The 24176-nt window shown below is 36.6% G+C and overlaps 1 protein-coding gene across 1 annotated transcript; it reads right to left on the bottom strand.

Annotated features, from left to right (window-relative positions):
• Window positions 1-1436: 1436 nt before the first annotated feature.
• LOC144254844 (cytochrome P450 2C5-like) lies at window positions 1437-23804 on the bottom strand. Its single transcript, XM_077798448.1, has 9 exons — window positions 23633-23804; window positions 22473-22635; window positions 22155-22304; window positions 18997-19157; window positions 17802-17978; window positions 10861-11002; window positions 7867-8054; window positions 3401-3542; window positions 1437-1945 (listed from the first exon to the last, which is right to left on the bottom strand). The coding sequence occupies exons 1-9, from the start codon at window positions 23798-23800 to the stop codon at window positions 1764-1766; spliced, it is 1473 nt and encodes a 490-aa protein (XP_077654574.1). The 5' UTR covers window positions 23801-23804; the 3' UTR covers window positions 1437-1763.
• Window positions 23805-24176: the final 372 nt, after the last annotated feature.

Genomic DNA, 24176 nt, shown 5'->3' with positions numbered 1-24176 from the left:
GCATATCAGAGAAAATATTCAAGCTTTGACATTTGGGGCTTCTATAATTGAGAATGATATTCTCCAGTTCCATCCATTTACTGGCAAATGCCAAAATGTCATTCTTTATGGCTTAGTAATAGTGTATATATGCCACACTGTCTTTATTCATTCATCTGCTGAAGGACAGCTAGGTTTATTCCATAGTGAGGATGTGCTTTCAGTTTTTCCTCATCCACAACAATATTGGAGATGGGTTTGTTGTAGATAGCACTTATTATGTTAAGGTATAACCCTTCTATAACTAGGTTTTATAGGGTTTTTATCATGAATTTATGCAGAATTTTATTGAAGGTTTTTACTGCATCACTGAGATAATCTAGGATTTTCACCTTTGATTCAATTTATGTGGTGTATTACATTTATTGATTTGCCAAGGTTAACCAAACTTATGTCCCTGAAATGAAGTCAACTTGTTCATGGTACAAGACTTTTTTAATGTCATGTAGAATTGGATATGTAAGTATTATATTGAGAATACTGGTCTCTGTGTTCCTCGAGAATATTGGTTTATAGTATGTGCATGTTTTTATGTGCACACAGTCCCTCACATTTGCTGAGAGGGTAATACTGGATTCATAGAGTTTGGAAGAATTCCTTCCTTTCCTCTTTGTGGAATAGTTTTAAGATAATTGGTATTAGTACTTCTTTTAAAATCTGGGAAATTGGGTGGTGAGTCTATCTGCTTTTATTACTTCCTCAACATCATTGCTTCTTATTGATATATTTAGGCTTCTTACAATCTCTTGGTTCCACTTTGGTAGGCCTTATGCTTAGAACTTTCCACATTATCCAATCTGTGGACATATGATATTTTAAAAACATTCCATCATGATCCTCCAGATTTCAGTGGTATCTGTTGTAATATGCCTTACTTATATCTGATGTAGTATATTTGGGTACCCCCTTTCTTTTGGTTAGTTTGGTTAAAATTCCTCAATTTTGTCTATCTGTTCAGAGAAGTAACCCTTTATTACATTGATCCTTCATTCTCTAGTTTCAATCTCTATTTCATTTCTTCCTGGTCCTTATTATTTCTTTTCTTATGCTCACTTTGGAATTGGGTTTCTCCTTGTTTTTCTAATCCGTGACATACATCATTATGATATTTACTGGAGATCTGTTTTTCTAGTGTAGGCACTTATAACTATAACCCTCCCTGCTTTTGATGTGTCCCAAGGGTTCTGATAGATTCTGTTTCCATATTCATTTGTTTCTATGAATTTTTTAATCTCCCCTGGTTTCTTCAGTGACCACTGCCTCAATGTGCCTACCATTATGAGAACCAAATTGGATCTTGGGACTCTATTTTCTTACCTATACTGCACAAAAGAAGAGAAACTTGAGAACTGACCCAGAAATCAATTATGTATTTTATTAAGAACATGCATGGGATAGATGGTTCTGACAGATCATATTCTAAATGACCATGATGTTTTACAGTGATAATGTATCAATAACTCAGCATTAGACCCATGTTATTACTTGGGGTGATCAATACAGGTATTACATAACACAGGAAAGAACAGGTATATCTCTACAATGACCAGAATGGAAAAAAAAAAACTCTATAAAGGAAGATGTGTGCTCCCTTACTCTCTAGAATGGGGAGATGCAGAGGAGAGGTCAAGAATGCATCACAGATGGGGAAAGGATGTGGACGATGCCCTGGGGGAAGGGACTGCAGACAAGAGCACAGCAGCAGTCACATGGTCTGCTCTGTTTCACACAGGAATGAAGCAGATCTTGTATAAGGGAGGAAGAGAGGCAAATCCATTAGCTACTGGGGTGGTATCGAGTTCCTTTGGGTCAACCTGAGATTTCAGATGAAAGTGCTGTAAAATGGTAGTCAGAAATAAAAACAGCTCCATGCGGGCCAGGCTCTCTCCCACACACATCCGTTTTCCTGTGACAAACAAAAAACACAATATGCTTATGTGTCATTTGGACAGTGACAAGCACTGTGCTTCTTATGTAAAAATGAGAATATAAATAAACATTTAATGAATGATTGAATGTTTGGATGGACAAATGGAAAAAGAGCAGACACTTTTTGTCCATCTTAACAAATATTTCATTCAAACAGTATTTTTGGAAGTATCAGCTTTGTGAAAAACACTTTATTTAGAATTCCTACACTGGAATGACACTTTTGAATTTGAAGTTTCTAAGTACATTTTTTTCAGAAAAGAACTCTGTTACTTGTATTTTCTATTCCCATTCTGATGTTCAATGACCTTGCCCTCATTCTTCAACCCTCTAATCTCACCTCTAACAGAATCTTTTGGAATCTCCAAACAACCATGAATGTTCATCTTTTATATCACGCTAATCTTCTTGTATAAAACTCAATTTCCATTCATTCCATTCAGGACACAAGCGGAAATTCATGTCCTCTTTACACTCTTTATGATCCCCTCAAGCACTAAAATCTTGCCCTCTTTGATATCCTCAACATCATTCTCATGCTCTTTTGGAACCATGAAACACCTGGAATCATAGTTTTCCATGTCCATCTTAATTTTCTAACCTGTTGAAATGTGAGACTTGAAGAGTGGTTCCTTGATTTATCATCATGGGATGTACAGTGCAAGACATAAGGCAGACAACTAGAGTCATAGAATCAAGGAAGGAGAGTCCATGAGCAAAGAATCAGTAAACACATTGCAGATGGGAGATTCAATAGCCAAGACACATAACCATAACTGGAGGAAGAGCAGGATGCTCTGTGGTCATTGTAGGGTCTCTTCCCCATCTCCAATTCTTCCATAAGCTCATGGTTATCAGGCAATTTCTGATATCCCTGACTGAGAACAAAAGTTCTTCTGTGGTGATTCATTGCTTCCTTAAAAATGTCCTGCCTTTTCTTTTCTCCATTCTATGTGACTCTTTTCAATCAGCTCAAAAACATTATTAATTATGAAGACACAAACTCCATTTAAAAACCTCAAGTGGAATATTATACTCCAAAATCCTGGAAGCCTACCCCGGTAAGGCAGCCAGCCCAGAAATCTTCCCTACCTCAGCGCACTAAGCACACCAGAGTACAATCAGTTATTCACTAAGCTGCTTCCCTAGAGGCCCTTTGCTATGTGATCTCATGCTTGTGGAGACTACCATCATCACAGCGGAGCAAGAGGGGTGTTGAACAGCAACATTTACACTAACCAACATCATGGAGTGAGATGCATTTCACTTAGTGGGTGAGGAATATTTAAATGAGATTGACCTTACAGAAGAAAAGCTTAGCAGGGAGAGTACATTGGTAACACAATGGTTCTCTGCTCATGTAAAGAACAAATGTTCTAAAACCAGAGGAGGTATCAGGTAAGAAGTAGCTGATCCCAATTATTTCTCTTACCTGATGAGAAAGGCATGAAGTAGTCACTTTTCTTCAAGTTGCCATGCTCATCCAGAAAGTGCCCAGGGTCGAATATCTCTGGGTGGGGGAATTCTTTGTTGTCATGGAGCACTGATGTCAGTGAGGTCCATATGGCTGTGCCCTGGAAATAACAAAGACAAATCAATTAAAGCAGGAATTCAGGAGCTGAAAGGCACAATGGAAATTACTTAGCTCAATCTGCTGGTCTGAAAAATGAAAACTGTGTCCCAAAACAAGCAGTGACATTTTCAGAGAGAGAAACCATATGACAAAACTACATAAAGCAAAAGGGAATAAAATCAGCAATATCATTTTACAATGCCTTCCGTCTGAATATCAGTTCAAGCAAGGAGCATCAATCAAAGCTAGCATAGTTAGGTGAGTGATTTCATAAGCAGGATGTTTACATAGTCCTGAAGGACCATGATGTGATGTCTATCACTTACGTATAAGAGCAGAAGCTCTACAATGGAGAGATCTGTTGGATACTACCTTCTTTCCTGAGAAAATTAGCATAAGCTATATTGAATAAGTGCCATGATGTGTTCCCACCTCACCATGTGATGCAGTGACACTTTCATTGACATTTATGTTGTTTTATTCCCAAATTCATGATGAGAATCTAATCCATAGAAAACTACCATACAAAGCCAGCCTCAGGAATGTTTGATTTCTGTCCTGGATTCCTTGGTAAGGTGAACACGATGAAAGGAAACAAACAAGTACAGGAAAGGGAACTACTACCCCTGATTACGGGAGAGTAAATAGAAAAGATAATCACATTACATGTCTGTTCTTTAACTGGACACTAAATTGTACAAGAAAAATCTACAAGGAGATTGTAAAATTAATGGGCTAATTTAAACCTAGGCTTCTGTTAGTATTATAGTGTGAATGATGTCTGAGTATAAATGCAATGTCTACTGTGTAGGAGAAAATTATCATTCTTGAAATGACTTGAGGCACCAGTCTATAAGTAAATAGCTTAATGAAGAGATATTAAAGTATAAATACACTTCTAAATTTTATTTAGATTCCAATTTTTTTTTAAAAAATGTACCAGTGGGAAAAATTCAATCCCCTAATATTCAAAAAAAAAAAAAACATAAAAGCATTTGCCTCACCTGCACAAGGCCCTGGGTTCAATCCCAGCACCACAAAAATAAATAAATAAATAAATAAACAAACAAATAAATAAATAAATAAAATCATGTATCAATTTGCTTTTAAAATTCTTTAAGCATAGTTAAAGTAGTGATATATGACAAGCTTTTCTCATGATGCATGTGGATACATGTTTAGAAAAAGTTGTTTGAACATATAGAAATTCACAAATAAAAAAATGAAGCAGAATAATACCACCATAAGCAAAAGATAAAAGAAAAACTGGACAATTAACTAAGAGCTAAACAAAACAACTTTTACAAAAAGACAAGGTAAAATCTTTGAGAACTGGTTTTTGCAAATTCTCTTCCGATAGGACAGAAATCCACAAACTGACCTCATATGATTATAGAAAGTCTAATGGAACAGTGTGTCTCATAAGAGGGTTGAACAACAAAGTCCACAAATTGCAGCCTGCCATGTGTTTTCATATAAACAGTGAACAAAGAATGTTTAAATTGAAAGAAAAAGAAGAATATTTTACATGAAAAAATATTTGTGAATTTATTATGTCAGTTTCTATAACATTGAATTTGGTCATGTTCTACAGAATGCTCTATAGATGGCCTATAACTGCTTCCACGTTACAATGTCAACAGAATCATGGTATCCTGCAAAGTCAATATTGGCTGTAGACAATTACAAAAGGAAGTTAGTCAACTCTATTAGAGTGTTATCTCCACTGACATCAGTGATTTCAGCCTGTGGAAGAAAAAATAATTTATCTAATTGGAAAATGGCAACTAAGGATTGAAAAATTCTATATCAGACTGTTCCAAGAAGAGCATAAATGGACCATTCTCTTGAGGCTACAGTTCTATAAACTTCAAAGATACAAGCCATATCATAACCTGCCAAGCAGTGAGCTGAATGGGATCATCAAGCAGGCCCACAAAGCAGATGCTTTGTTGGATAAGGAGGACTGACAATCCCTAATTCTTCAGTCTATTTTCCATTTAGTTGGCACATAAGGAGGCAATCAACTTTCATTAATTTTATCCTCTCATCCCAATAAGAAATAAACACCATCTCCTCTTTGTTCCCCTGCTAGAAAAAGAGTAAATTCAGGTCCTAATCCTTACACTAAATACAAGAGCAAGCCCCATGACCTTCCTTCCCCTGAAGCCATTAGTCTTCTCCCTAGGACAGCCTTTATAGGTGCAACCTAATGAATCTTACCAGATTTTTCCAATGAAAAGACAGTTCTTATTTGTATTATTTTAAATATAATAGTGATATTTTCTGACCTCAAATTTTTTTTAAGAGAGAGAGAGAGAGAGAATTTTAATATTTATTTTTTTAGTTTTCAGCAGACACAACATCTTTGTTTGTATGTGGTGCTGAGATCTAACCCAAGCCGCACACATGCCAGGCGAGTGAGCTACTGCTTGAGCCACATCCCCAGTCCTGACCTCAAATTTTAAAATCTATTTTGTAACAGCAAGTAGGTTTTCTGGATGAACACAGAAAGCATGTGGTAGAAAGAATGTTAGCGCTTCACAAATAAAAATCATCTCAAGACTTCAGATGTGGATGCTGGAAATTAGGCCCAGTGGTAGAATGTTGCCTGGTGTGTGCAAGGTTCTGTATTTGATCCCCTGTATGGATAGATAGATAGAGAGATAGATAGACAGACAGACAGATAGATAGATGTATTCCATCAATGGGAGACAGAGACAAAAGGAAATGGCATAATTTTTATTATGTTCACATGCTGTCCTACTAAAGATGAGGGAAGGAAGTGTTACAACCTTCTTTCCATTTATGGGAAAGAAATGAACCCTTTCTGGAAGAATATAAGCTCTGAAATTTTACCATTTTTCCCCATGTGATAACCGGTTCTTCACCAAAAAAGATTTGGCATTTCAAGCATATGACAAAGCAGCCATCAGAAGGAAGAAACATACTTACTTCAAGGAACATTTCTCACATATTTTTATGCAGCCAGCACTATCTTGATATCTATTATCAACCGAATTTTTTGGAGGAAAAATTATTGACAAAAAATCTGTTATAAGCACTGAAGTCATGAAAACATGTGATAGGTCAAATCCAGCTCTGTATATGTATTTGCAATTTGTATATTTACTGCAGAAAATCCATCCAATATCATATAATCTATCCCCCAGATGCTAAAAATCAATTTGTATATACACATTCTTGACCAAAGTTTATATGAAATTAAGAGAAGAAAATTTCCCTCATTTGAAAAAGAACATCTACCACATCGTATGTAAAACAACCTTCTCTGCAATGAGATAGTAAGCCTCTAACCATTCCTGTAGATAAGAAATAAAAAAAGAATGACTGCAATCATGTATTCTGTTCAATGTGATGGAGAAATCCTAAAAAGGGCAATAATGCAATAAAGAGAAATCAAGGATATAAAAAACAGGAAATAAATAAAATTCAATCAGACAAGAGGATAAAAAACACTAACATTTCAAATGTATCTCAGACAAACCATTGGCAATTACTAGGAAAGTTATTAAGTTTACTAGATGTAACATCATCACAATGACAAAATCAAATATTATCCCACACATCAGTTAGAAAGAAGAGGCAAAGATGTGTTTAAATGACATAGCATGAACAAAAATCTTTATTTTACAGGAAAAAATAACAAAATATTTATGAGTCACTGAACTGAAAAAAAAAACATGACTGAGAATATTAAATGAAGCAAAAATAAATTGAGAACATTATCATGAATTTAAAGAATCAAAAGGTCAAGATATCAATTCTTACTTAATTTGTCTATAGGTTTATTGTTCTCATGAGGAAAACCCAAGAAATCACTTGGGGAATTAACAAACTAGTTTTTTAATCAGAAATTGAATGCAAAACTACTTCACTACTGAGCTACATCCCCAGCCATTTTTTATTTTATATTTTGAGTCAGGGTCTACCTAAGTTATTTAGAGCCTTGCTAAATTGCCAAGACTGGCTTAGAACCTGCACTCCTCCTGCCTCAACCTCCTAAGCTACATGAGCCACCACACCCTGTGACAACGAAATTTTTAACCTTGGTATGGAAATGCAAGACATTTAATAATGGCAAAAACAATGTTTAAAATGTAAAACCAATTTGGAAGGCTCACATGGCCAGATACAGCCACCTCTTAGAAAGCTTTATACCCAAACTAGAAACTGCACACAGGTCATTAAGTAGCCAAATGTTTTGCAACTTGTCTCATCCTGTGTGTTAGAGAATTACAATCCTGCTATGGATTTGGGACCAGGAAGAACACTGAGGCGCAGCCTAGAAGAAACAAGCTTACCTTGGGAATGAGGTAATTTCTGAATTTAACATCACAAGTCACTGCATGGGGCAGGTTGACTGGAAGGAGATCAATGTATCTCTGGATCTCATACAACACAGCATCTGTGTAGGGCATGCGGCTTCTGTCCTGCATGCAGGGGCTGCGGTGTCTGCCAATCACACGCTGAATCTCTTCCTGGACTTTAGCTGGTAAGACACAAAAAAGAAATGAGGGGATAGGAGAGAAAGGGCACGTTTGTCATAGCAACTGAGTATCATGAGAAGCAGGACAAAGATGTCCCAACAGCATTATGAATATAAATGATATGCCCAGAGGCACACTTACATATATAAACAGTGCCACTACTGTGTGTATACACACACACACACACACACACACACTTCATTAAACTACATTTTAAAGTAGATAGAAGCAGAGAAGGTAAATAAAATAAAAAATAGGACCCTACTTATAAATTAGCATCCCACAGAATTAATATAAGTAGAACTAAATAATATTTTCAAAAAAATTTAACAGAATATAAACACATCAAGGATTTATACTTCTGGCAGAAAGAAAATAGGAATCAAATACTAAATTTACATGAAAATAATTTATGTTTAATATAAAGTACAATTGATTGATATATATGTATGAAGGTTTTGTATGAGAGCAATTTTCAGTGGAACTCCCATCATATTCCCATATCTTTTTTTAAAATATTTTTTTTAGTTATTGACGGCCTTTTATTTTACTCATTTATTTATATGTGGTGCAGAGAATCAAACCCAGTGCCTCACACATGTCAGGCAAGCGCTCTACAAATGAGCCCAATCCCAGCTCTATCCTCCCACATCTTAGCCACAGACACTCAGCACTCTACAACCTTGTTCTGAAATTTAAAGTCATATTCAAATAATGATTCTCTATTTCTTGTGTGTGCATTATTACACAACACTTAATGATTTCCAGGTATGTGGAAATGAGAGTTTGCATAACTCAATGAGTTAAGCACAAAATTGGGAAAGGACACACACACACACACACACACACACACACACACACGATTGCCCACCAGACTCTATTCACAAGGATATATTAGACTGCAATTTTTGCTTATATCAACATCCATGAGGTACGACCTTCTGATAGTATACACATACTTTCTGTTATATGAAATTATGATTATGTTACATTGTTGGTGCTTTCTTGGTCTTCTCCCAGTTTCTCTATGTAAGCTCAACATTTTCCAGTTTTGAGTTAGGATTATTCAAGATGCTCAGGTAGATGTTTTAAACTGCAGGAATCATTGTCCAGCTGTAGGAAACCTCAGACTATTCCTCACATCCCTTTTGCTCCTGAGTTCTCTCCTGTCATCTGCATCATCCACCTTCATGCTGAAGGCTGCTTCCTAGGTCCAGCACCCAGAGTCTCCCCAACACTCTAATCCCATTCCTGGAGCCCATGGCTTCCTGACTTATAGACATTTAGATGCAACATTCTCCAGGAATTTTCTGAGATATAGGGGTAATGGTGTAATATTTTGGCAAATGTGCAGGTCTGAAATACACCTATTCTATGAAATAACAAGATATTAGTTACTTGTAAGAATTCTGGTGCTGCTCTGGTGTTTCACAGAAGTCATGGGATATTTCTCTGAATGTTGTAATAAATTTTTCATCCCTTGTGATATGCAATGCTACAACCCTGTGTTTTGGGTGGATGCTTTTATTTCACTCTCTCTGATGAATGATTGGAAGAATTTTCTGCTAAGATGGCAAATTATGAAAGTCTTTACTCCACAGTTCTTCCCTCTCTTGAGAGGACATGACTTTTCTGATGTTGAAGGAAGAGCTCAGATTCTCCAAAGTTTCCTTTCAGCCCCACACCTCAATCTTTCTTTGCCACAACATAAGGACCCTTAGCAAATGGATTATCAGGCTCAGTATGTTCCCTTGCAGTTCTTTTGCTGCAAATAAAATATATCTCACCTGATGAGTGAATATGTGAAAAGAATGGTTTAATGCTATTAGGTGACAAGGGATTTGCCTGAGCAGAAAAGCCTCCCTTTTCAACCTCACTCTCCCTTCATTGATTCCTGTTATTTCCAAACAAGAGAATCTTGTTGGAATTTTAAGAACAGAGTTTGCTTTTCTTTCTTCATAAGTTTTCCTCTTCTAATATTCAGGTTACCAGACCATCCTCCTTTTTGATTCCATCACCATCCTTGAATCTGCCTTCTATGATTAAGAAACTTGGTGAAGAGTATATAAAGTGTTTAATGTTCCAATCCTTTCTTGCTTGAAAGAGAATGAGTCTAACAAATAATTGTGTTGCCATCCTTTTAGTGGAATCCTCACACAACTCTCAAAAAAGTATGCTTATTGCTACTGCAGGAACAAAATTCCTTTAAAGGTGATTTTCAAGTGGTATTGATAAAACATAAAATTTTTGACCTCCCCTGAAGAAAGGTTCTTACTCCATGAAACACAAGTTTTATGGAAGCAGTCTGTTGAAATGATGAATTAAAAAATTAGGAACAGATCTGCCAAAATTAAAATACCTTTCTGACATATATACATGAATAGAATACTTCCAAGTGAGGAATCATCTCAGGAAGCTTCATTACATTCTAGGATTTCCACCAAGGCTTCAAGAAGGAGTTGCCTTTTCCCTACCCCAGAATTAGAATTATCAGAATGAGGAGAGGCATCTTCAAGACTTTATCTGCTGAACCAAGTGTTATTTAGGGATACAAAGAGGAGAAATTCACATGCCCGTGAATGCTGGCTCTGCCACCACAAATCACCTCCAATGAAATGCAGACACTGCACCAGGGTTCCACTGCCTCTCCTACTGCCATGCTCTCTTCACTTTCTCAGCCCTCCTCCTGATCACACATGGTGGCAGAGAAAACTAAACAGTGAAGCTTCTCTAAGACAAAAAAGTGAGGACCAAGCACTTCTTCCCAACATCTCTCTCAGTTCACTTGCTTATCATCTGTGTTCATACCTGTGACCTGTGGGTGCTTCAGCAGGAGCAGGAGAGCATATCTCAGTGTTGTGCTTGTTGTCTCTGTGCCAGCACCAAACAAATCAGAGGCAGCAATTACCAAGTTGTCATACGTATATTCCAACCCTTGATTGTCCTTTTCCTAGGAATGATTTGATACTGTTACATGTCAAGTCATTTGCCAATGGATGAAAATTCAGTGAACCATATTAACTCATAATGTTGTAAAGTTGGCCAGCACAGACCCTGAAGCATGCAGTACTACAAGCATTAACTGTTTGTCATGGCAGAGACTCTATATCCCTTGACCCAAACTTCATTTCCTACACTCTATTTCCTGCCTGAGATTCTTTGCAGGGTTATCCATGAGCTGTGTAACATGTTTCTTTCCCCAAAACAGAAGGAGCATGTCAGGTGGCTCTCACCCTGGACATGAAGACTTAATCATAAAAGTGAAAGCCCCAATCTTAAATAGGGAGTCAAAAATGAAAGGCTTTTTTATTTGTATTACAGGAAATAGGTGAATGAGTACTACATCGTGGTAGATGTTATAAGTCTGAACAGGAGTTTTCAGTTCTTTTCTGTCAAAAATTGAAAAAGTCTCAATAGAACCCAAAATTTTCATGAAGTACAAATTATGAGAACACCATGACAGCAAATCCAAGAAGTTATCAGAGGGAAAGAAAACAGGTTCACCAAGATAGGATGGGCCAGCACTAATGTAATGAACAAGGGAGAGAACAGATATAATGGTCTAGGGGACAAGAATAAGAATGCACTAATTGAAAAGACACTAAACCATAAAGACAAGAAGTTGAGACATTAATTGTCCAAATGGGATATATGACAGCGAAGGGGTAATGAGATTCCAAGGATAAAGTTTTGGACTAAAAAGACTATGAAAATGAATTGAAAACATCATAGCTGTTTAAATACTGAGTAAAGGGGATCATTATTATAAAAAATACATTATTTGACAGTTAGCTCCAGGGCCAGCATGGTACATTCATAATCTCTATGTGGCTGTGTTATGCTTCACATATGTAATTAACACCATCAAAACAAACTAATCTCTTTCAACACACATACTGGAAAACCAAACTCAGTATATGTCTTGGAAATACCTACTTCATATTGAGCCTGTCAAGTCAAAGTTCATCAAGTAAGTCTCAAGTTATCAGTCATAGACCAATGTTAACCGGTGTGCTCTAAAATCAATGTTAAAAAAATGTTTCTATCACCTAAGATGAATTTGGAGAGTTACTTTTTATAGGCACATATGAAATCACAATTAGCCTTGTTTATATAAACCATATAGAAAATTCTTTTTTAATGCTTATATTCATTTTTTTCTATATCTTTATTTATCTTTATATGGTGCTCCGGATAGGACCCAGTGCCTCACATGTGCAAGGCAGATGCTCTACCGCTGAGCTATAGTTCCAGGCCCTAGAAAATTCTTTTAAAACTAAATCAATGGGCACACATTCCATGCTACACAATCAAATATTAACATTGTTCTGGAAGCATTACTTAGTGATGTCACAAACATCATAGATCAGAACATCCCGGAACTGGCATTTCCAAGAAAGCAACTGTCAACCTCATGTAACCCATTTAAAGAAACTTCTAGGGAGCTGTGGAGTCTAGGCAAAGATCTTCATCATCCAGCAATAGTTGATAAGGAAAGTGTCTGAAAAATTACAGTAAATTTGCATTTCAAATAGAAGCTGACACTCTCTATTCCCCAATTCTGGGACAAAAAGTTGTGGGCATAGTGTAGTGTGTTTCTATGCAGCCTCTTGTTCCTCATCAAAACTAGGAACAGGTTCCTCCAATAATCAGTGTTGCATCTTTTGATTGTTGATGGTCCACACAGAGCCTGGCCACTGCTTCAAACATTATGGGCTCCAGTGACATCCCCACTGGGAATACATGAAGAATTTAAACAATGATTTCCTCTTGTTTACTTATTGGATCACAGGACTTAGGGAAATCACCATCACCCTTCTTTTACTGCTTCTGACATAACAGAAAAATGTGATTAATTGTCTCCAGAAATATAGATTTTGCAAAAATTATTTGGAACAACTATCAAGTAAATTAATTTCTGTAGCCTTCATCATGCTATTCAGCAATTGCTATAACAGAAAAATGCTCTTGATTAATGAGTCAACCAATTGCAATGGTAAATTCCAATCCTCAACAATAAATTACATAAATTTTTTATTCACATCCTCTACTGACTTCCTTAATTCATACAGCTGTTTTTCTACATTTTCTTGGTATTGACTAATCAAATTATAGTCATTCATTTTATTTATTTATTAAATATTTCATCCAATTTAGTATCTTTGGGGTCAGTAACTAGTGAATTATGAACTTTTTGAGCTATGTGTTACCTTGTATTTTCATATATCTTGTATTTTTGTGTTGTTGTATGCATCTGTTCAAGTGGATTTCTTTACCACTCTTATGTGTAGGCCTTTTTAAGGCACAGTCTTCTCTTGCCAAAGTGTCCTGGACTTCTTGAGATTCAGACCCCCTCACAGTTGGGATATAAACAAACTTTATGTTAATTCACTGCTTTTGCTGTAGAAATGAATTTCTATGAGTGGGACCTAAAGGCCCACCATTAGCCGTTCCTACTTAGGGCTATTACTGGTTTTTCTCTTCTATTTATTGTAATAAACTAGAGATGAACTCTGGTAATTTATGCATACAGGAAAGTGCCTTTTCATCATCAGGTTTAGTTCACCAGCAGAATTTATATCCCATAAGTTTCTACTTCCCTGTAGATTACCATAATCTCACAGTAAAGAGGGAAACAAACATAGCAATAATCAAAGCAAAAGCAGACAGTAGTAAAATTGGTGCCTGCTGTCTCTCTATAGAGTAAATGATGCTGAAGACAGATGCTGAAAAAAATGGTCAGTCTTGAAAATTCAAACATTGTTAAAGAAAAGAAGTAGCCATGACCAGAATATACAAAAAACTCTGGAACAACTCTAAGAAACCAAATTTAAGAATCATTAGAATTGAAGACCAGTGAGAACTGTGGGCTAATGGAATTGATAGCCTTTTCAGGTAAATAATAACAAATTTTTCCTATTGCAGAGAGCAAGTTGGCCATCAAGACACAGGATACATTTGGAAACCAAAATATACAAGATTGAAAAAAGAAACTCTCCACAAAACATTATAATGAAAACAGCTATCATATAGACCAAGGATAGAATGTTAAAAACACTCAAGAAAAAAAATTCATGTCACATTTAGAAGAAAGGCAATCAGAGTTACTTTTAATTTCTGAGGTCACACTCTAAAATACAGAAGGACTTGGAATGATGTGTTCCAAGTGCCTGAGAGAAAATAACTGTCAACCAATATTGCTACATTTAGAAAAACTATCCAGCAGAATTTTAGCAGAATAAAAACCTTCTGAGATAAGCAGAAACTAAAAAAAATCATGATTACTAAGCTGTTACTAGTAAAAATACAGAAAGAAATACTATACAAAAAAATCCAAGTCTCACAAAAGAATAAATTTCATTTGAAGATACGCTAAGCAAATGTGGAAAAGGACTAAATTAAACATTATAAATAAAGCAAAATTCCAGCAATGAATACTCAACTCTATACAATAATATTCAATGTAAATGGTCTCAACTCCCCTAATAAAAACACATAGGCTGCCAGAATGGATTTTCAAAAAAATATCAAATTATATATGATTTGCAAGAGACTCCAATTATAGGCAAAGACATTCACAGGCTGAGTGTAAAAAGATGGAAATACCATGTAAATAGAGCCTGAAACATGCAGAAATTGCTATTCTTATATACAGCATCAGAGAATTGAGTGTCATGTGTTTTCAGTCATATGTGAAAGCTACATGGAAAAAGGAAAACATGTTGTGGTAGGATCTCATGAAAATGGAAGGGATATCAGTATAGTAGAGGAAAGTGATCTCGGGGAGGGAAGAGGGGAGGAAAAGGGGAAATACTAGAGAATGTTATTGGCCAAATCATAATGTTATACTGTGTGCATGTGCATATATGAAAAAATGAATCCCACCATTAAATACAACATTATGCAACAATAAAATATGGGAGAAAATAAAAAGCAAAAGAACACTAGATAATAAACCAAGGCCATATTAAGAAATAATTATCATTATTAATAATAACTACATGGTTTAATAGAAAATATGCTCTGATACTCTTTTATTTCTATGTAGTTCTTTGAGTTTCTATAATAAAGAAATATGCAAAAAAACAACTCTTTTTTTTAAAAACTGGGAACATATTTAAAGATATAGATTGTGACTAATAACAAGAAAAAAAGAGATGAGTTTGCATGGGAGTAGACTATCTCTATGCAATTTGAAGCTTAGAATTAACTCAACCTGGACTATTAACATTGACTATGTTAAGAGAAAACCACATGATAAGCAATAAGAAAAAAATTAAAAACAAAGAAAAAGAGAGGAAATTTAAAAGTTTCAATAGAAAAATGTTGATCAGTTAAGACATTATTAAAAATATGTAATACTATTGTGCACATGCATATCCATCCATCAATAGAGCTCAACTTGTATGAGGTAAACATTGACAAATGAAGATAAACTAGAAGAATATGCATTCTTCTCAAGAGAACATAAACCCTTCTATTCTCCAGGAAAGTCCAGGTGGTGGGACATACACAATTCTCGATAAATTTTAAAAACACAAAATCATAGAAAGGATCTTCCCTTATCAGAATGGAATGCAACTAGAATTCAAGGAGAGAAGGGAAATCTTCCATTACACAATATGCTCTTCTACAACTAATGGGTTAAGGAGGGAATCACTAGGAAAACTAGATAGGACTGAGATGCAAAGGAAACAAAATACAATACAACAAAACACTGGCAGGAAGCAAAAAAACAATTCTTAGTGGGAAACTTAGAGGGGCAGAACTTACAATGAAAGGGAAGACAAGAGCTCAAGTACAATGTAACTTCTCAACCTGGGACTAGGAAGATAAGAGCAGGCTGAATGCAAAGCCCAAAGAAACGAAAAACAGAGCTTCATTACCTCTTAGAAAGGCAATGTGATTGTGAGAGGAGAAAAAAAAGAAATGAAAAACAGAGTGGGAAAACAGCTGAACACTCACTCAAACCAAATACTGCTTCTCAGAAACTGTAAGCAAATGTACCAAATCATTAGCTGGACTAAGCACAAATAAAGAGAAGACACAACCACTAAATTCAGACATGACAGCAGGAAACTACTGATTTTACAGAAATAAAAATGGCAACAAAAGATTACCTTAAATTACTGTACAACAGCAAATAAGAAATCTGAATAACAGAAAAATTTAATAGAAACACAAATTACAAACACTGATTCAAGGTCAGTATGCAAAACATGATCAACTGCAACAACTTAACATAGACAATTTGTAATCAAAATCCTCCCAAGAGAAAGGTGGATTTGTGTGATATACTGGTGAATTCTATCAAAAATTTTAATCATAGTATGGACACTAGTAAAAAAGACAAGCACTCAGCCACACAAAAGAGCACAATGGTGATACTTGCTACAACTTAGATGAGTCTCCAATGCATTCTATAGAATAAAAGAAGCCAGAAACAAAAGGTTGCATGTGCCACAAGGTCTTTCATTATTTATCCACGATAGGCAGATCCATGCAGACAGAAATCAGAGTGCAGGGATGTGGAAGAGGGGTGTGTTCATTTCATGGTGCATATACATTTGAGAAAAAATGAATAGGTTTTGAAAACTGGATACAGATACAATCACAGAACACAGAAAAGCCATAAATACCAATAAAGTTAACTTCAAGAAAGTTCACTGTATGGTATGTTAATTTCATCTCAATTTTCTAAGTGACAATGATGAAACACAAATTTATTACAATTCATGTCAGAATTCCACACTGGTTTTTGGTGAAACTGACTATCTCATCTTGAAATTGATATGGAAATTCAAGGAACCTAGAATTGCCTAAAAGTCCTGAACACCAACAACACAGTTGGAGAACTCGCATTCCTATTTCAAAACATGAAACACAGAAATACTGAAGGGGACAAGACGTCAGGATGCTGAACCTCCTGGCATAGGGTGGACATACCCACCATGGAGCAGCATGAGAGTCCACATACAAAGCCTCACATTTATAGACAACTGATCGTTGACAGGGTGCCAACGAAATTCAATGGGAATAAATAACCTTTTAACTCATGCTGCAGTGACAACACATTCCTGCTTGCAGGGTCCCTGACAGACACCATCTCTAACTCTGTGTTCTATGTGACTTCATTTAGAGCTGCATTCAACAAGGCTTCTCTCGTCTCTGCACCTACTCTTGCCCACACCACCACCTACAAGACTCAACCCATCTGCAATTTGCTCTGCTGTCCACGCTGCACATGTCAAGGTCTGCTTCAGTCCACAGGACATGCAGGTGGTGTACCTGGGGTAAGCTGCTCCTTTCCATGTCACCAAACCTTTGCAGTGATGAACTCCATCCTCATGTCATGGCATGGTATTTCATGTGTTATAGCTTGATTGGAAATTGTCTCTTTGGCAGCCACAACCTTCCTTTTGTTTCATTATTAATTTATGTCATCTCTTCTTTCTTTGAGTCAGTCTAACTAACAATTTGTGTATTTATTAACTCTCTCAATCACCTAGGTGTGCATTCTTTCTCCTCACATAGATTTTTATCTAAAGAATAGAGTCAGCATATTCTAATTATTTAATAATTGCATATTTTCCATGATGCTTCCTGGAGATTCATGATACACTGGGTCATCAAAGTGCTTCAGAATGACTATTGTCCTGATCATGTAACATTTCCACAAATGTAAAAGGGTTCAGAAAACCACAACATGATCAAGGAATCAAAAAACTAGGCTGATGGCAACACTGTACCTGAGCCATTTTTATCAGGAAACAGTCAATGAAGTCTCGAGGATCATTAACATCCAGGGATTCTTCATGTTCTTTTACTTTCTCCATAATATAATTTATCATATAATCAATATTTTTGGATAAAATGTGATGACTCCCTGGCAGATAATCAAAGAGAGCAGGGAAATTATTGTAGACCTACAAGAGAAAACAATAATATATTTATAAAAAGTACTTAATTAACACATAGGTGACATGTTGCCAGCTCTGATAAGAACTTATTGCTCTATATGTAAATAAAATTTGGGTCTATCTTGAGGTGTCATTGTTACTGAAAAATATATAATTCAATCATTCTTATAGAATGATTTATGGGAGAATTTTCTTACTGGAGCATCACAAGGGATAATCATTCCTGAAATTTATAAAACTTCTTTATTCTAAAACTTAATTTTATACAACTTCACTTCTTTACTACATCAATTTTTCCCAAAACATGAAATATGACAGCATGAATTAATGTGATTCACATTTCATAGATAACAAAAGACATTAAGGGATATGGGAAACATTGATTTAGAACACAACATTAGTCCCTGCTTTTTTATTTCTGTCAACCAGCTTCAGATGAGGAATGAGGTGGCCCAAAAATACATGGAGCCCAACTGTCCTCTAGAGCAGTCTCTCCTAACCCAGTGATCTTTTTAGCTAGGATAGGAGCTACACATCAAAACCCCTACCCCACTCAGTGATTCCTCAAAGTTTCATTGTCCCTATTATTTTCTTTACTTGCAGAAAATATACTTTTTCTGAATTGACATATTCCTGCCACATGTTGGGATGAAAAGTCCTCCAAGTGTTGATTGATGGGTGAGCCTTGTGGGCAATGGGAGCTTTCCAAAAGTCCTAGATGTCCACGGAGTGGCATGGTCATCCCTTTGGCAGTCACCAAGAGCCTTACAAAAACAAGGCTTTTGATATGTAAAGAAATATCCACTCACTGGAGTGGGCTAAAACCCAGCTCTATACGTGCACCTTCATATTCCTGCATGCCAAATAAAGAATTCAAAAGCTTTCTCAGATATTTGCTCCATGGCTCTAGGCAAGACAGTACAATCCAAGCAATCACATCACCTCAAGCACCATATACTATTTTGGATGTCTCTAAAGAAAAAAGACTAAAGTGTTTCTATGGGATAATGGATCTTGGCCTCACTTGCGCCCATGCAGAGCTCATAATCCTGACATTTTCATTGAACTTGTTCACCAAGGTGAGAAAATCTGGATCTTGGTAGTCAAACCGGTTCTTGAAAATAATGGAGCAGATCACATTGCAAGGAGCACAGCCCAGGATGAATGTGGGATCACAGGGTGAGCCTAAAGAATTGAAAATGAGTCAAAATACATTCTATGATCATGTATAACTTAAAAGGACAACTATCAAAAAAATTAATAAAAATATTTCAATAAAAAAGAATTGGAAATGATTTTAAAATATCTTTAAAATTGGCTGTTATAGCCTTGTTGCCTAAATAAATGAGTTTAATATACTCAGGTCATATCCACTGCCTTGACTTACACACTTTATACTGAAACATTCTGCTATTTGGGAAGATAAAGACTTATCTTTCTGGGGCTGGGGTTGTGGCTCCATGGTAGAGTGTTCGCCTAGCATTTAGGAGGCACTGGGTTCGATGCTCAGCACCACATAGAGATAAAATAAAGATATTGTGTCCACATAAAACTAAAAAATAAATATTAAAAAAAGACTTAACTTTCTACTTAACAAGTCCAGCATCCAGAACAGAAACCCAGGTATATACGATGTACACATTTTAAACAGTATATTGTACACAGAGCAATTGACAGCAAAATATTCACATGCATTAAAAAAAAAGAATTGCCAAGTGCAATAGCACATGCCTGTAATCCCAGAGGTGTTAAAAGATGAGGGAGGAGGATTTCAAGTTTGAGGCCAGCCTCAGCAACTTAGTGAGGCTCTAAGGACTTAACGAGGCCCTAAGAATTAGCAAGACCCTGTTTCAAAGTAAAACATGAAAGGGGCTGGAGATATGGCTCACTGGTAAAGTGCCCCAAGTTCAATCTTCAGTACCAAAAAGAACAAAGAATCACTTTTACCTAACTCTGAGTATACCCTGAAAACCTAGCATGTTAAATAATGGAGTTTACAATACTTAGTTCACATCCACTGCTTTTCCTTACACCTCTTTAGCCCTTGGGGTTTTTTGGACTGAGTATTGAACCCAAGGGCACTTTAGCACTGAACTAGGTCCCCAACCCTTTTTTCTTTTATATTTTTAGACAGGGTCTTGCTAAGTTTCTTAGGGTCTCCTAACTTGCCGCTGGCCTTGAACTAGCCATCATCCTGTTTCAGCCTTTCAAGTCACTGCCATTACAAGCTTGCCCAACCATGCCCAGCCAAGGGCTAATTCTTAAAGGCAAAAGACCATCTTAAACATAATAATTCAAGTATTCAGAACATAATCACATCTGTCTGTAAAGCCTATGGAAAATACAGCAATTAGATAGAGAAGGAGGCTATGCTGTGGGCCTGGAAACTTTTTTATGTGTAATGAATGGAAGAAAGAATTCTGTGTTGAACCAGTGGAGAGGAACTAAAGTGAGATTGTGGGTGAGCTCATGCATATAGAGGAAAAAATGAGAAAAGCAAAATGTGTGTGATCTTTGAGAAGAAAGTGTAATATCAGTAAGTGGATTGGATTTCTTTGCTAAAATAAACAACTTTTATTCAAAATATAAACCCCAGGTAAGGCAATCAAAAATGTAAAACTAATAGACACATATTATTTCTCATTTAAAAGTTTAAAAAGTGAATTTTACTGTGGCTCAGTGGTAGAGCACTTGCATAGCATGTGTGAGGCACTGGGTTCTATTCTCAGAACTGCACATAAATACATAAAGGTCTATCAAAATTAAAAAAGAAAGAAAAGAATGGTATATTTTAATCATTTTGAAATCTGTCCATCTCATACATTAAGTATATTATTTTATAGGAAATGAAATCAAAATATAGGAAGTGTTCCTTTTTGTGGGGAATCTGTAAGATAAATTGCTATAATCAAATAATAGGTATCAATTTATATGTATGAGCTCGCAAATTCATACCTGTGGACCTTAAATAAGGGAGACAAGAATCAAAGCCATTTTAAAAAAATAGGAGGGCATTTGAAAAATAGAAAAAGTTTCTGTTAGATGCTGTGTGCAAGCATCTTTAAATATTGCAGGGCTCTAAACTTTTAGAAATGTGATATTTTCATCCATGTAGGTGGAAGGTAACTTGCAGAGTCTTGGAAATTTGGAGTGTGTATACATGTGTGTCATGCACTGGTAAAATTGAATTTTTAATCTTTTCTTCCATTTCATTTGAAACAAAAAATATGAAAACAAGGTCATTTGGTATCCAAGCTGATAATCACATTCATGATGACAGACACTTCACAGGTGAGTAGAGTTGGCAGTAGGAGGAAAATAAGGACCATAATTTCTAACACCAAATCCAAGGAACAGGGGAAGAAACAAATGGAAAACTGAAAACAGAGTAAACATTCTATTAGGAGAGACTATGTAAGGAGACACTGATAGTCTTCAAAATCTAGTTAAAGAAATCATTTTATAAATGTCTGTGTTCTTTGTAGAAGTACAGATATTTAACCAAAGTATGTAAATCAAAACACTAAATATGGGTAAGAAGATGCAGTTTGTGATTATTTATAAAAAATCATTCTGTATTTAGAGAGAAATAATTGATGAGAATTTTATGGAGATAAAGCTAATCAATTAAAAACATACATTACACCATGACTGGCCAAAGCTGCAGCCTGGACCTGGAATAAATCCTGAGCCATGTTGGTGAAGCTGCTCACACAAGTGTCGTCCAACGTAAGGAAAGCAAATGGCAAAGAGCTGTGAATCTGTGAAGTAGTGGTGGGGTCACTGCCTCCCCATCATTCACCAAGGTTTTCTACTGGCATGATATGGAATAGGTTGCCCTCATTTACACTAAGGGAAAACACTGCTCCTTAACTCTTTAGGGAATAAAAAACCCACTCACATACTAAGTTCATAATTTCTGATTTGAAAGAAAAATAAAAATATTCAGAACAGAAACAGATCAAAAGAAATTTTACTCCCCAACTGCAGGCCAAAGCACATCACTACCCAGGCAACACTGATAAACAAACATGTCCTGTCCCTTTTGAAAACCATCCCTGTCCCACATGGGGTCACAACCAGGGCCCATCATGAGAGCTCTCACTCAACTGAAATGCTTCCAAGAAGGTCACTAGAGAAGAGCGCACTCTGTTAAGGTCAGTGATACAAACAGGCACCCACCATTGGTTTTCCTCAACTCCTCCACAAGGCAGCGGGCTTCCTCTTGAACACGGTCCTCAATGCTTCTCTTCCCCATCCCAAAATTCCTCAGGGTCATGAGTGAGAAGCGTCTTATCTCCTTCCATGTCTTTCCATTGCTAAAAACGATACCTACAAGTAGAGGAAAGAGATTAGAAGGGAGACCCAACAAGGCAGGGGAGATACTGGGGGACAACACAGGGATGGCCAAGCTCTGCCTCAGGAGCCCTTCTGGTCTCTTTTCTTCACGCTGCTCATCCCAATGACCACTGCACAACACACACATGCACGTGCACTTACCAAAGTTTTTCATACTTGTTTTAAAAATTGGGAAAGAGTCTCTTCCAGCAAATTCCTCCCCATGATCAACCAGGGCTTCCTTCACAGCTTCATACCCATGCAACACCACAATGGGCTTCATGCCCAAATACAGGGTGAAAACAGGGCCATAGACTTTTGACAACTGGAAATGGGGAAAAATGCAAATATTAGCAAACCAAATCACTACCTAAACCATGCATCATGCTGATTCTGGCTGATATCATCATCATCATCATTTTATGTTTTTATTCTACCCCATAGAGATGGAAATATTTCTGCATTTCATATGTAAATGATTGATAGCTGCCATTGATGGATGACTTCTGATGTGCTACACAATTTCAAGGCTTTTCATACACAGATTAAAATTTATCCTCACATCAATGCATTCAGCAGTCTTATTTGCCCTGTTTCATTAACAAAGAAAATGAGATCAGTGAATGCAAATTCATTTCCTCTGTTCTGAGCTAAGATAAGAGAACAAAATTGGAATGTCACTGAATCAACATTTGATGCTCGAGCACTTTATCGCATCCCTCTGCCCACCTTGGAATCAATACCCAAGAGACTGCCCAGGATCACATTCAAAGCTCTTTCCAGAAGACGCTGATAGCCCTATGGTGACCCCTAGAAAGTTGTATATTTAAGTTAGCACGCTTGATCCTAATGCACAGCCATGGTTGGGGTCTGCAGCTATTACACAGAGTACACAGTGCAGAGGCAGAAACAAGACATGAACATCCACTGGAAGAACCATTTCTTCTACCCTTCTCCATTCCCAGCCCCAAGCAAAGAATTACTGCAGCAACCCAAAGATTCTGACATCATCAATTGGACACTGACTCATTGTGTCTCTTTCATTCCCTTTGCTATATCTGACCTCATGCTATTGAGGAAATCCTTACGCTATTTCTTTGCTTTCAGGCATAATTGTTGATTCTGCAGAGAAGTTCTATACTCATAGCAATCCTGTATAAAACATGGAGCTAATGTGGCACATGACATCAAGGTTTACAGGGAGTAGTTTCTTTTACAATCATCTGTTAAAATACTGTGCCTCCAGAAGTATACTATCTTTATAACCAGGGGTCAACTGACTTGCCTTCACAAGCCACTGAAGAAGCACAAAGCATACTTACATTCGTTAAGGACTTGCTGATGTTCTTAACATCTATCTGCAGGATATTTCCAATAATTGGGAGAGGAGTGGGCCCAGGAGGGAGCTTCCCCCTCCCTGATCTGTGTCTCCAGACTGAGAGGAGAAGCAGACAGGAGACACCAAGGACCAGGGCCACCACTGGATCCATTGGAGTCTTCTCTTCCTACTGAGATAACTGTGACCTTGCTATCCAAACTGTTATGGTCTCCTGCTGATCCAATATGTAACTCTTTGACACATAAACAAACAGTAAGCTGAGTGGACTTTCATCTCTCTCGAGGAGGCTTTCTTCCAATTACAGATAAAACAGAAACTATTGATATTTCTTGTTTTTTAGTAAACACCCTGGAGATTATGATTTAAATGTACTAGGTTGCTGTCCAGTTATCAGCTGGTAGAAAAAAGAAAGAACAAATATTTTCATGTGCTGCTATGATTGATAAATACTTAAGCTAATAATTTTGTGCAAGAAAATTACTTGTCATGCTAAATTGACACACTTCAGGCCAATTCGGAATCTATGA

Source organism: Urocitellus parryii, chromosome 5 (genome assembly GCF_045843805.1).
Source record: "Urocitellus parryii isolate mUroPar1 chromosome 5, mUroPar1.hap1, whole genome shotgun sequence".
Taxonomy (NCBI): domain Eukaryota; kingdom Metazoa; phylum Chordata; class Mammalia; order Rodentia; family Sciuridae; genus Urocitellus; species Urocitellus parryii.
Note: the sequence above shows the minus strand (reverse complement) of the source record. Positions and strands in the feature narration are given on the sequence as shown.